Here is a 14,557-nt window from a genome sequence, read left to right on the forward strand (position 1 = left end):
GAAATAGGTTTCACAACCATTGCTGGATTTCCCAGACAAATGTAAGGCTTTATCAACTACACCATGTAGTCCTCAAGACATTCAGCAATTCGCCACACCCATAATTTTCAACTGATCTGTGACCATAACAAAAGTTTCCTTCACCCGGGTGCTCTGCTGGCCTGAGCTCTTTCAAACAAAGCCATGCCCCTTCAATCTTTAAGAACAAGGAGATGGCTACCCACGCCTCTGAGAACCTCAGCCAAAGGCACAAAGTCAGTACAATCAATATCACCTTTACCCTAAGTTAACTTTGAGGAGGCTACCGAGATTAAAAAAAATGCATTTCCTGAACACTCTGGGTGATACTCTCCAAATTGTACCTCCGGGGTTGCAATTGATCTGTTTTATTGTTGAAAACATGGCCTTCCAGTGTAGCGTGGTCTTGTGGATCATAATATTCTAGAAAGAGACAGCTTATTAGAGAAGCAGGAAGTGGGAGAGGAGGAGGAACCAAAGATAGAATGCCCTGAGATGATCCAGTTACATAGATGGTTGTGAATGGAGATTTAAACAGAATGGCAATGCATCAGTTGATTGAGGATCTCCCTCCTCTACCTAACAGCCTTCAATGTTACTCATAGGTCACTGCCACAAAAATCACTGATAGTTCCAGGCTTCTGAGTGTGAGTTCTAGTTCTGCTGAGACATAATGAAATACTGAGATGGAGCTGAAAACTCAATGACAGTTTCTTTTTCCTCCTACAGCAGGAAAAGATTTATGGAAACTAAAATTCATTTGACTTGCCTCCCAATTTCTGTTTCTACCATCAAACACACTTCCATGTCAACTCAAGTTGCCCCTCAATTCTGTTTCTGGTCTCTGAACCTCTCATCAGGGTGAGACATTCTCGAGTTCTTTTCAAACCAAACCCTGTTCAAAATATCCTCTAGCATATTTTCTGAGCAAAATTGCAGTGTGATGCCATGTTGTGGTTAAGGGTTCACAGGGAAGTTGTGAAGGTCACAATAGCGGTTATACTTCAATGGCTGATCAGCTGCATAATTAGATTTAAAGAAAATTAAAGATGCATTGTTTTCTATACAAGTTGGAGTAGAAAACAATACAACTTTAATTTTCTTTAAATATATTTATGCAGCTGGTCAGTTATTGATACTACTCAGGGTAGTGGTAGCCTGTAATCGTCCTCTTGTATGAAGTTTAAGGGCTACTGTGACCTTCACAACTTTTATTTGTGTGATTTGATGCAGCATTATGAGTTTAAGTTCTTGATAGACTGGTCAAGGAGAAGAAAACATTAAGGACTGCCTTCGGGTTTAGACTTTTCACTTTACATTAATACTATATACTGCTACATATGACTGCTCGAGATATACTGGCTCCAAATTATAATTACATTAGGTAAGGTCTAATCCATCTACTCGTGTTCTTGTCTTTGCATTCTCAGAACTTTATTTCTAGATATAAAGTATTGCAGTTTGTCAGTTCTTTCTATTTTCTTCTAACTCTCCCCACCCTATGGCATTTATACTCATTAAAATGCAACTCTGTGTCATCCTCACAAGGTTGCTCCAGGGTCTTGAAGTCCTGACAAAATATCCCCTCTCAAGCTTTTTACACCTATCATAAACATTGATTTTTAAAGTACATGTGCAACTGTTTACTACTTAGTACAATTTTCTTTACCGATCCTGTCCTCCCCAAGTCTTTGATTTGTTCCATTTATTTTAATATTTAGATCAGGAAAGGCTGTGACAAAGTATAGAACCACTGGAAGGAGAGTTGGTGATCATGCATTTTCCTCTACTGGTTTCCATCAAATTAGAGATTCAATCGATCTGGCTGAAGGAACTTGTAAGAATGTAACTGCTGGAGTGTAAGAGAATTATGAAATGCTTATACATCTTCTGCTCCCTTATTAGTGTTGGATTCCATTGTTAATTTGCTTTGGGAGAAATAAAATAGCCCATCCACGCATTGTTTTTCTTCATATAAAGAATTGTTCCCTTGCCGGAGTGACATCCTCTTCATGTTTCTGTTTCAAAGCATGCAAATATTTGTTCGGTTTTGAATTACTTGATCTGTTGCTTGGTGTGGTCATCCGACTGTAGCACATCACTGAGAAGTGACTTCTTTTGCCACAATATTTCACATTATTGGTGAAAGGTTGGACAGTTTTGTCCTTACTGACTTGGAACTTTGGACCCCCATCAATGACAAGATACTGCAGTATTAGATTATTTAGGACATTGTTCAGATTGGAAGTCTATCTCCTGTTGTCAGATGGGTTATTAAGCTTTAAGTAGTCAGCATGCTCTGTAGAACTCTTTGCCTTAAATGAAACTTTTTCTGTCAAATGTTTCTTGAATGTTTTCTAGACACTGCATCCATTGGTATATGGACTGTTCTTTTAGAGTTAGATTTTCTTTTGATTGAAAAAGTTCAGAGTCTGATTTATCTAATAGGCCCACAACAATTCAGTCTCAAACAAACTATTGTAAATTTGCAGAGCTGCATGGTTCATAAGACCATAAGGTATAGGAGCAGAATTAGGCCATTCATCCCATCAAGTCTGCACCACCACTCCATCATGGCTGATATGTTTCTCCTCCCCATTCTTCTGCCTTCTCCCTGTAACCCTTCATCCCATTACTAATCAATAATCTATCTGTCTCTGTCTAAAGTACAATCAATAACATGGCCTCCACAGCCTTCAGCGGCAATGAATTCCACAGATATAGAAATTCATTCTGATCTCATTTCTAAAGGATTGTCTCCTCACTGTGTCCTCAGGTCCTAGTGTCCCCTACTGGTGGAAATATCTTTTCAATGCTCACTTTCTTCAGACTTCTCAGTGTAAATTTCAATCAGATCTCCCCCATCATCCTTGTAAACTTGATTGGGTACAGACCCAAAAAGCTCAACTGCTGCTCATATGTCAAGCTCTTTATTCTCAGGGTAATTCTTCTAAACCTCCTCTGGACTCCCTCCAGCACATCCTTCCTTAGATTTGGGGCCTAAAACTAGTAACAATTTTTCAAATGCTGTCTGACCCAGTGATGCATCCTTCTTCTTGTATTCTAGACCTTTCAAAGTAATTTCTAACATTGCTTTTGTCTTCCTAACTGCCAATTGAACCTATATGTTAATCTTTTGTGCTTCAGATTTCCAAAGCCTTTCCCCATTTAGAAAACAGTCTATGTCTCTATTCTTCCTACGAAAGTGCATAATTTCACAATCTCCCCTCTTGTTTTCTATCAACCATCTCTATGTCCACTCCCCCAACCTGTCCAAGTCCTTTTGCACCCTCCCACCTCCTCAACACTACATTTTCCTCCATCTATGTGTTATCTGCAAACTGAGCACCCAAGTCTTTAATTCCTTTGTTCAGATCATTAACGTATCAAATGAATAGTTGTGGCCCAAACACTGACCTCTGCGGAACTCCACTAGTCATCTGCTGCCATCTTAAATTTGGCCCCTTTATCCATATTTTCTGCCTTCTGTCAATCAGCCAATCCTCTATCCATGCCCTTGACTCAAACACCTTATCTTATTTAGCAGTCTCCTGGCGGCACATTGTCAAAGCCCTTCTGGAAATCCAAATAGATCTTGTCCACTGGCTTTCCTTTGTCTAAATTGCTCATTACCTTCTCAAAGATTTCTAACACATTTGTTTAAAATAACCTCCCCTTGATGAAGAAGTGCTGGCTTGTCCCTATTTTACCATACACTTCCAAGTATTCTGCAATCTCATCCTTTATAATGGAGTCTTAACATACTACCAAAGGCCGAAGGCATGCTAACTAGTCTATAGTTTCCTATCTTCTGTTTCCCTCCTTTCTTAAACAGGAGTGTTACATTAGCCATTTTCCAGCCCTGAGACCCTCCCTGACTCCACTGATTCCTGAAAGATCATTACCAATGCCTCCACAATCACCTCAGCTATCTCCTTCAGAACTCTGGGGTTTAGCCCATCAAGTCTGGGTGACTTATCCACCTTTAGACCCTTCAGCTTCCCTAGCACCATCTCCTTAATGATGGCCATTACACTCACCTCTGACTCTTGACTCTATTGAAGTTCTTACACAACATCAGCTAATGATAATATAGCATCTGTGCTAGTGGTACCTGGAGGTTGCAGATTTTAGGAAAACCTGCCATGCAGTATTGAATTGTAAATAGCTAATAAAAATCAGGCAAACAACTTTATTGGAATATTAACCTTAACATGTTTTGTTATTGAAATATTGACCAGGTAGCCATTCCTGCACCATATTTGGGAATTGCATATCACAACTCTGAGGTATCCCCAAGATAGCAGACTCTGAGAGGATTGCCTGGGAAACTGAAGATTCTGATGGGCAATTCCCCTTTGAAAGTATTTATTTAAATCAGAGAATTGGAAATATTCTGCTGCAGTTAATAGTTACTCAAGAAAAGCTAGACAGTTAAAAATCTAGTCGAACTCCTAAGAAAGTAATGCCCCACCCAACTGCACTTCCTCCAGACTCCAACCTACTTTCAGCGCTCCATCACTTATCTGGAACCCTGCCACCATGGAACCCTAATTTCACACTTGTTACATACCGTTCCTCTCATATGAGCTATTGAAGTGGCTGCCTATACTTCTGGGTATTTAAATCATAGAATACAACAACTGCTTCAATGAAAAAGGGGAGTTACTCCACTTCCTCCCAAATATCCTGCACTAAGAAACCTGTTTGATTTAAGGCACACTCCTTATTGCTGAAGGAGCCATTACTGGAATCTCCTGTCAGAAATATGAAGCTCTGTCGTAATGTGAAAAAGGTAAGAGCTAAGGAGCAACCTGACTGTGATTATCATTCCATAAAAAATCTAGCCCTTTATTTATGACTTTTACAAGTTCTGACAAAAGATCTTTGACCAAAAACATTAACTGCTGCTTCTCTCTTCACAGATGTTGGAAGGCCTTCTGGAATTTGCAGCACTTTTGTTATTGTTATCAAGGAAACTCAGTGGGTTCTGTCAGACCCACTTGACTCTGGATCTTACTACAGCTTTATTGAAGACTAGCTCAAGTTGAATTCCTGCTGTGAGTTAACAGTAAAGATCCATTGACTGGAGCTGTGCCTAGCACTAAAATGAGCATTATGGTTTTTTGAGGCCAATCAGCTGAGATCCAAGACTTGTTCCTCAGGAGTGCCAACTTTTGACTGCTCCATTTGTAATTCCTCAGTCAGGAGAGCAATGCATGCCAACCTAAAGCCTCTCTACCACTTATAGGGCACAAGCCAGGAGTCTAATGGAATATTCTCCATTGGCTGGATAATCAATGCAACAACACTCAAAAAGGTTTGATGCAATCCAGGTAAATAATTCACCTGATCAGCATTACACTCAAGGAGCAATCTAATAATATGACTTCATATTCTACCTGAGTAATTTTTAAAACACAATTATCTTTAATTTCCAGCAACAATATAATTGACATGATTTGCTAAATGCAATTGTTGTTTGAAGTTAAAATTTAAAAAAAATGTCAGCTGAGGAGTCTCTATATATTCCATTTGAGGTTTAAGAATCTGACTTTGCTTGCTGTAAAGTACTTGAATAAACAAACTAACTCCATTATTATCATGAGCTGAAGGAGAAATCAAATCGTCTTATCTCAAAGAAACCTACTGATACATCCTGAAGAATTGAGACTGCACTCACGAGGTTAGTAATCTCCTTTAACTGTCTTCGGAAGAAATACCAAGATGGAGGTTAGCTTTTTCACATAAAATGAGATTCTGAAGCTGAAATTTTAATGTAGGGCATACACTCACAAATAATTTTCATTATATCACTGCCCAATATATAACTTTGCCACAAGTTCACATTGCTACCGAAAATTTCAGATACCAATAAAATGGCAGACAAAAAATAAATTGACATTTAATTAGTCTACCTGGTTAGCTTTTGGGCTTTCCTAAATGAACAAATTTTAATTGATAAATTTGCATGTTACATAATCATCTAAAAATAAATTTGTTAAGAAATTTGACATCACTCAATTCACTGGCAAGAAGTTCAAATAGTTGTAAACATTTTTGCAAAAATTTTGAAATTTAAAAATGTTGGGAAAGGTGAACCAAGCATTAGTAAAAAGAATAAATAATAAGCATGAAAATAATGTGACAAGTAAATTATTGTGGCAAGAAGTAAATGTTGTATGCACAGAAAATGCATTCTGTACATAACACATAATTAATCAATTCTTCTCTGCTTTCTCACAGAAAAACGATGATAAATATAATTGACAAATGTGATCAGAATTTTGCTTTTCTCTGGCTTTAAAATAATGAGTTGTATATTTGCTGTTTCAAAATTGCCCTGTCATTAACTGCTGACAGTCTAAGTAAATGCATACCTTTTTCTCCAGGCGGTCAATTAGCTTTTGAAGCCTGTTTATCTGGGTCATCCACTGGAAGTCCTCATCTGCATGGATGGCTTCAGGAATCAAAGGAAGAGAAAATAAATCAATGTACATTTAAAATGATATGTGCAAATTTAGTAAGTTGTAATCACACAATTTTTCATTTTGGAGATTATAAGATCATAAGACCATTTCTGCTGTTGTCACAATAGCAAAGCTATACAGGCTCATGACCAACATACAATATTGTGGCACTTCCGCTTCCACAAACAGCCTGACTGGTCAAGAAAGCAATTTCCTCTCTATCTCTGGGATCTAGTCCAGCCTTACATGACATAATATTGCTGTCAAATATGTAAGTTTGGCACACGTTCACATTGTTACTGAAAATTTCAGATACCAATCAAACGGCAGACAAAAAAGTTTTGTTTTGACATTTAATTAGTTTATCCAGAAAATTATCTATGCTGCTCGTATTTTGGCTTCTGTAACATATTACAATTTCTATCACTCCATTATTAGTGACCAGACCCTCATACCCCAAGCATTTCTGCCTTTTCTTGATTAAAGAACTTCCCTGACATCTCATTGCTCAGCCTTTGATTGTCGATCCTAATATCTGTTAATGTGTTTCATCTTGGAGGGGGCAGGGACTTGTGTTATCCTTAGGGGCCCTCAGAGGAGGTCCTCTCCTTTCACAACAAGTCATGCAGCCAAGACTGCCCTGCATCCTCCAAAGCTAAGCCTTTCCCCAGCACAGTAAAATACTGCTGACAGTAGAGTGACGCCCTGAGGAGTTTGTTAACTGACCACATAAGGCCTCTATTAGGTAAGGATTTGGTGGGCCAGCTGAAGCATCTCATGTACCCTCATAAAATGCTATGCAAGTTGTGATGGGCAGATAGGCAGTGGGAAGGCCTTCCACTGGATTTTACATACTCCTTGATTTCAGCAGCAGCAGCACAGTGTAAAGCATTAAAATCTAATGAGGAATCAAATATCTAGCCACATTGTTAAAATATAAGATTGATTTTAATGTATCCTGTACACTAGCTGGGTTGGCAGTAAAGTTGTTGGGAACCAACCAGTCCTAATTCTAACTTCCTCAACTGACCAGAAGGCATTCCAATTGCATTGGTACCCTTTGTTAATATACATTTCGGAAGCTAATATCCACGGCATCAAACTTGCCACGTAGTCTGAATAAAGTCATGACAGTCCTACCAGAACATAGTCAAGAGTGTGGTGCTGGAAAAGCTCTGCAGATCAGGCAGCATCCGATTACCAGGAGAGGGCTACTCTCCCATTAAAGAGACATACCTGGTGGTGATTTAAATGTGGGTCACCACATCTCAGGTGAGGTGAGAGATTTAAAGGAGCATCCTTCATGGTAACTTCAGCTGGTGCAGGATTTGAACCCATTCTGTTGTGTTCCTCTGCACTGTAAACTAGCTAACTGACCCCAGTGGTGGACCAAACAGGAAATGAAGTGATTTTGCTGCTCAGTCAATCCAACAAGACAATGGCTTGCGCTAGAGAAAACCTAAAGTGGAAATTTTAAATCAATGTGTTAAATTTTTTTTAGTCTAGGGGTTACGTTTTGGCAGTTTTATGGCGGGTTTCCCATCATGGCTCACAGTGATTTTTCTCAAACAAGTTTCTGCTACTGAGCCCATTGATTATGCATTTAGACTGTACAGCACACCCTTCTCATTCAATCATGTGGCAGAAGAGGTGAAAGTGCTGACCACTGCCTGGACCTTAATAATACCATAAGATGTAGGAACAGAAGTATGACGTTAGCCCATCATATCTGCTCCACCATTCAATACGTTCATGGCTGATCTAATAATCCTCAACTCTACTTTTCTACCTTTTCCCCATAACCTTTGACCGCTCTCTTGCTTTTTGTTTTATTCAAAGAAGTCCCACTGCCTATTTTATGTTACTTGCTAATTTACCTTGACAGTTTATTTTGTCCTTCTTTTTGTTTGCTTATCTATTGCTGGTTATTAACATGCTCCAATTTCTCTGGCTTACTACTAATATTTTGCCATCTTGGATGCATTTTTTCTTTTAGTTTGATACTACCCTTAACATCTTTTTTTGATTATAGCTGGTTAACTCCCATCCTAGAATAACTTGCTACCAGCTGACTTTCCATTTGTACACAGCCCTCAGCCCTTGCTCGTCTGCAAACTACACTTTAACTATTGCTCAAACATGCAGGGGTGTAAATGGTCCCGCCAACGAGTCAAGGGTTATTTACTTTTAAAAATTGCAGTAATCCTTCAGCAATATTTGTATTTAAAACAATCCTTTTCCCATTTCAGTCTAAGATAAAAAATCCAGAGAAATAAAAAGACATGCCCTTTATATACGAACAAAGTAACTCCAGTACCTTTCTATTACGGCCTGTCCTTGTGAAACATCATGCACCCTGAATATTTAGTTCTCATAATGAATTAAGGTGATTCTTATCTATTTAAATAATTTATTTGTGGGTTGGTATTTTGAACTACTGGCACTTTATTTTTTTGTCTATATGTATAAGGAGATTTAATACTTATCAGTCTTTCTGAAGCAGTGATTTTAAAATCAGCATGTGTGAGAGACCAGTTCCTAGAATGATAATACAATATCCTTTGTATTAGAAGAGGTTTAGCATTAAAGAGAGGTAATACTGAAAAGCATTAGCTAACCTCCAGCTAGAAATATCTGGAATTGATATTTTTTTCTTTGCACAGATGAAAAAGCCCATTATATTCACCTGTCACATGTAATAACCCTTGGCAGCTGAAGTAACTGCAGCAAGGTCAGCATCCTGTCACCAAGTCACCCTTTATTTACTTGTACACAATATACTGATTGTGGCCAGCCAGCTCAGAGTCAGTGCCCTGAACAGAGGAAATTCTAATCTCCTGGTTATATTGGTCAGCCAGAGCAATCAACAAGCTCACAGTTAACAAGGTCAACTTGGTTCCAATCACTATATCCCTCCCCGCTTAAGTCCTGAGATGTAGGCTTGGTCTTTGGCTTGTAGCTTTTCCTGCGATGTTTTTGTCCCAAGTTTGGTTCCTCTGATGTGGACTCTGACAAAGATGGTGTGTACCAGACCATAGCCTACCACTTGGAGCATGTTTGGAGAGTTTCCTCCTATCCTTCCAGCAGTATTGGTATAGAGGCAGCAGCCATCTCCGACTCTGAGGTTGGCTCAACACCAGACAGATGGGGAGAACCTACAGTTTCTGACAGGCCTCTGGCTGTTCTGAGGGATCAGGTACAGCCAGTGGAGTATCTGCTAGTCGGAGGTGGCTCAAGGCATCGGTATTAGCCACTTGACGTCCTGGATGGAGTTCTAACTTGTATTTGTGTCTGCTGAGAATAAGGGCCCAACCCTGAATTTTACAGGAAGCTATGGGTGACACCATCTTGTGTCTTTTTAGTAGCCCTACTAAGGGTTTGTGATATGTTATGATGATAGAATCCTCTCTGTAAAGGTACTGGTGGAACTTCCTCACAGTAAAGATGACCTCCAAACCTTACTTCTCTATCTGGTCATGTTTATATTCCGCATCAACCAAAGTCTGGGAAGCACACTATTAGGCATTCCTTTCCATTGGGCCACCAGTGAGTCAACCTTACTCCGATACCGTATGGGAAGGCATCGCATAATCTCTCGCTTCAAGCCATAGTGGGCCAACACAGTAGATGATCTGCTTTTTCACTTTCCTAACTGCTTCTTGGCTATGTGACCTTTTCCAAGGCTGACCCTTTTACAATAGCAAGTGTAAGGGTGCCAAAATGGAGGCCAGGTTATGTATGAATTTTCCATAATAATTCACTAACCCAAGGAAAGAAGTAACCTCCTGTACAGATGCAGAAACAGGGGCTCCTTTGATTGCCCTCACTTTCTCTTCCAATGGGTATAATTTAGTTTTGTTGACTGAAACCCAGGTAAGTCACTTGGGCTGTCTGGAACACACATTTTTCCCTTCTAAGGCGTATGCCTGCCTAGGAGAAACGTTTAAACACTATGTCCAGTACTCCTAGTGCTCTTTAATGGTCTTTCTTGTCAGTACATCATCCAGATAAAAGGCAACCTGGGGCAGCCCCTTCAAAATGTTCTCCATGGTCCTTTGATGATACCCCAAATGGCAATCTTGTAGATTGATATAACCCCAAATGGATATTAATTGCAGCGTATTTCTGGGACTCCTCATCTTGTCAAAATTGCAGGTCAGCATGGCTCATGGTCAGTGTTGTAAAGGATCGAGCCCCCACCAACTTTATGCACAAGTCCTCCATGTGAGGGATCAGACATTTATCCAGCTGCAAGAAGTGGTTTACCATTTGCTTAAATTCCCCACAAAGGCGTAGTGAGCCGTCAGCCTTCACAATTGGTACAACTGGTGCTGCCCATTCTGCAAACCGCACTAGTTTCATGATTCCTTCGCTCTCCAGCCTGATTTCCACCTCTACTCTTCCCTGCAAGGCAAATGGCACCTGGCCATGTAAAGTGGCTTTGGTTTCTTTGATAGATCCAAGCCCTTCCTGACATAGTCCTGAAATTCCCAAAAATCGCTGTTCTCCTGGTTATTTCACTAGGACTTCAGAGACAGCCAACTAATCGAGAAGTGTCAAGCCAATCCAGGTGAATCCTTCTCAACAAATTCTGCCTCAAAAGGCTTAGGCCCAAGCGTTTTACTACCATCAGTGGTAACTGAACCATCTGCTTCTCATCGGAGACCAGAATAAATTTGGTACCTTTAATCTGCATCGGTTCTCCAGTATGTGTTCTCAGTCTGGCTGAGGTTTTGTGCAAACTGGAGGGTTGGAGTCCTGAGCAAATTGTGTTAAAAACCAATTCTGCAACCACAGATACAGCTGCTCCAGTTTTGACCTCCATGGGAATTGGACGACCATTTAACTGAACATTAATTGTAATCAGTTCCGATTTGGATGTGACTAAGCAAGTTAATTGTTCTAACCCATATGTAGGGGAATTTCCAGGGTGTGCACTCTCCTAGGTACTGGCCTATGAATTTTCTTACTCAAGTCAGGGCTTGTAGGATTCCTCTGCTGTCATCAGTCCGTGTACTGGCAGCAACTACAATGGCTTGCTGGCCCAGATCCTGAAAAACTTTTACTCATTTGGCTGAAGTTTGGCTTTGTGTGGGGTTCTGCTGTGGGCTGACTTCAGGTATCCCTGCTCAGGATATGCCCTGAATGAGGCTTTGTGATTGCCTGCACTCAAGTGGTGTTCCCCAAGATCAGTTGGAGAGGTGAGGGAGTTCATTCCCATTGGGATGCCCTGTAGCTCCCACTTGCAAGTATGGTTCCAGTTGCCACATTTCCTAATGATAAAGCCAGTTGTAGTTGCTGTTTGAAGTGCAGTTGGGCTTCAGCTAGTAGGCGCTTCCGAATGGTTTCATCATTAATCCCACATACCAAGCGGTCTCTCAGCATCTCATTCAGTGTTAATCCAAAATCATATGTCTCTGCCAGTCATTTCAACCCTGTCAAAAATCCCAATACGGATTCTCCCAGTTCTCTAACAGCCGAATAAAACTTATAGCATCTCAGAATTAGAGGAGGTTTGGGGTCGTAATATTCCTTAACCAGCTCCATCAACCCTTAGAAGATTTTAACGTCTGGTGTCTCTTGGAAAGTTAAGCCCTTTATAACCAAAATTGCTGCAGGTCTGCAAGCAGTCAGAAGGATTACTCTTTGTTTTTCATCTGCCCCATTGTCACTTGCCCAGACAAAATATTGCATTCTTTTCACATACTGAGCCCATGCTTTTCACATACTGCAGTCTTCAAAAGCAGGATCAAATGAGTCAAGCTTCCCAAATAAAGGCATGATGCCAGAAATGCTTACCCAGAATGACTGTAGCAAGAGAACGTTCTTTAGGTACATCCTGTTATCTTTCGTCGTCATTGAAGTAACTACATAATGGCTGGGATTCAGTCACCAAGTCACCCTTTATTTATGTGTGAGCAGTAGATTGGCTGTGGCCACATAGCTCAGAGTTAGATGCCTGAACTGAAGAGTTTATAATTTCCTGGTTATACCTTTTTAAGGTGATTCTAAACTCCTGTTTTATTTTGTACACAGGCTGGAGCCAGCCAGCTGGGATTCAGTCCTCAACTAAGGAGATTCTAATTTTTTTTGGAAGATAAATATCTCCCAAGCCAAGGGAACTTTTTTCTTCCTCCTCACAACAGTACACTGGCTGTGTGGCCAGCCAGCTCAGGGTCAATCCTCAACTGAGCAGATTCTAATCTCCTGGTTATTTCTTTTTGTACACTGGTTGTAACCAGCCAGCTGGGATTCAGTCCTCAACTGAGATTCTAATCTCCTGGTTATATATTTCTTTAAGTTTGCAAAATGTAGTTTTATTTTGAAATAATCTCCTGGTTATATCGGTCAGCCAGAGCTTTCCTGATTGGCCCAGGTTAACAACCCCAATCAACAACCTCATAGTCAATGAGGTCAATCTGTTCCCAATCACTACAGCAGCAAAGCCCTGTTGCTTTTATGGCTTGCAGTTACCAGTGGTGTGTCCACTGTCTGAGCAGGCAGAGGGTTTCACCGCGACCACATCTTCTCCAGTACTTTTGAGGAAGGAGCCATAGATCCCTGCCTCTTGTACCCTTCAACAGTTCAGATACTGTCACCTTAGTGTATATTTTAGCTAGATTAGAGTCTGGAGCACCTGCTCCTAAGCACTTCACTGCCACCTCTTTGCAGCTGGTTGGCATCAGTGAGGACTACTCCCCTAACACTTTGAAACATGGCTATTTGCTTGAGGCACAAGCAGTGTGTTTGCCACATATGCAGCAGTACATGTTGTAGGTGTGAGGTTGATATGGCAATGTGTCCTCCCTCTTGATAACTAACTGCTAACAACCATGACAAATCACCTGGCTTCATGTCAGCACTGGGCAGCAAGGAAATACAGCAATACTATCAATCTTTAAGCTATATCTGAATGGGGAAAAGTGCAAAAAGGCAAGACCAGACAGAGATACTGCAAGCATCCAAGTAGGTGCAAGCAAGGAGCCCTGAGATGCAGCCTACTCCAATCTATGGGCTTGCTGCTTGCGTCTGTGCTTAAAATATCCTTGCAGCAGCATTTCAAAGAAAAAAGATCATTTCTTATTACTGATAAACACAGATTTAATTGGCACTTCCTTCACATATAGAGGAGGAAAATGTCATCCTCTAACATATTTAATGTCCAACAAACATGATATACATAAGTAATTTAAAAACATATTCATAATATTAGAAACAATCTGTATTGCCATTTTTAGAATGGCTTATAACACTAATATTAGCATAATATTATGTTACTGTCACTGCTATAAATACATGCTTAACGATTAAACTACAAATTAATAAACATATAAAGAAATTTGAAATATAATTTGGAGGGAAAGCTTTATCATGCCAACTTAAAAAGAAAACTTTGAGATTGGCAATACAGTACCTGAGTTCAAGATGCTGAAATTGGTATTGTTTGGAGACAGACTATTAGTTCTCTGAAGCCTTCGAATGGACCGTTTGCCTGACCAATTAATTGACAAGATCTCTGGTTTCACTGGACCCTGTCTATAATAACAGATAGCAGTTAGTCTTTCTGTTGATGTTGTCTTTAGATGTTTGAGTTACAAGAAAGAAGTATCTGCAAAGACAATGATGCTGTTCAGCTTCCCATTGCTCCTGTGATATATAGTTGGCCAATTGTTTAGGAGAGCTGAGATAAAATGGATTTCAATGCTTCTACACTCTCGAGGATACACATTTGTTTCCTTGTTCATGGGATGTGGGTACTGCTGGTTAGGCTAAGAATCACTACCTGTCCTTCTCTACCCTTGACAATGTGGTAATGAGCTGCCTACAAGAATGACTATAATCCATTGGGGGTAATTACATTCACTGTGCTGTTATGAAAGGAGTTCAAGAAACATGATGCAGTGAGAGCAAAGGAATAGCGATTTAATTTCAAGTCAAGATTGGTGTGTGACCTGCAAGGAAATTTGAAGGTGGTGGTACTTTGATGCATCTGCTGTTCTTGCCCTGCTAGGTGATTTTAAAGGTTTTAGATTCGCTACAGTATGGAAACAGGCCCTTCGGCCCAACAA

The 14,557-nt window shown here is 40.2% G+C and overlaps 1 protein-coding gene across 1 annotated transcript in view; it reads right to left on the bottom strand.

Annotated features, from left to right (window-relative positions):
* Positions 1 to 14,557, bottom strand: part of necab1 (N-terminal EF-hand calcium binding protein 1) — an 80,731-nt gene that overhangs the window by 21,649 nt on the left and 44,525 nt on the right. Inside the window, exons 4-5 of the mRNA XM_043688113.1 lie at positions 13,903 to 14,024; positions 6,399 to 6,478 (exon numbers count right to left, since the gene is read on the bottom strand). Of these exons, the coding sequence (XP_043544048.1) occupies positions 6,399 to 6,478; positions 13,903 to 14,024 (202 nt within the window). The remainder of the gene's footprint in view (positions 1 to 6,398; positions 6,479 to 13,902; positions 14,025 to 14,557) is intronic.

The sequence above is a fragment of the Chiloscyllium plagiosum genome, chromosome 4 (genome assembly GCF_004010195.1).
Source record: "Chiloscyllium plagiosum isolate BGI_BamShark_2017 chromosome 4, ASM401019v2, whole genome shotgun sequence".
Taxonomy (NCBI): Eukaryota; Metazoa; Chordata; class Chondrichthyes; order Orectolobiformes; family Hemiscylliidae; genus Chiloscyllium; species Chiloscyllium plagiosum.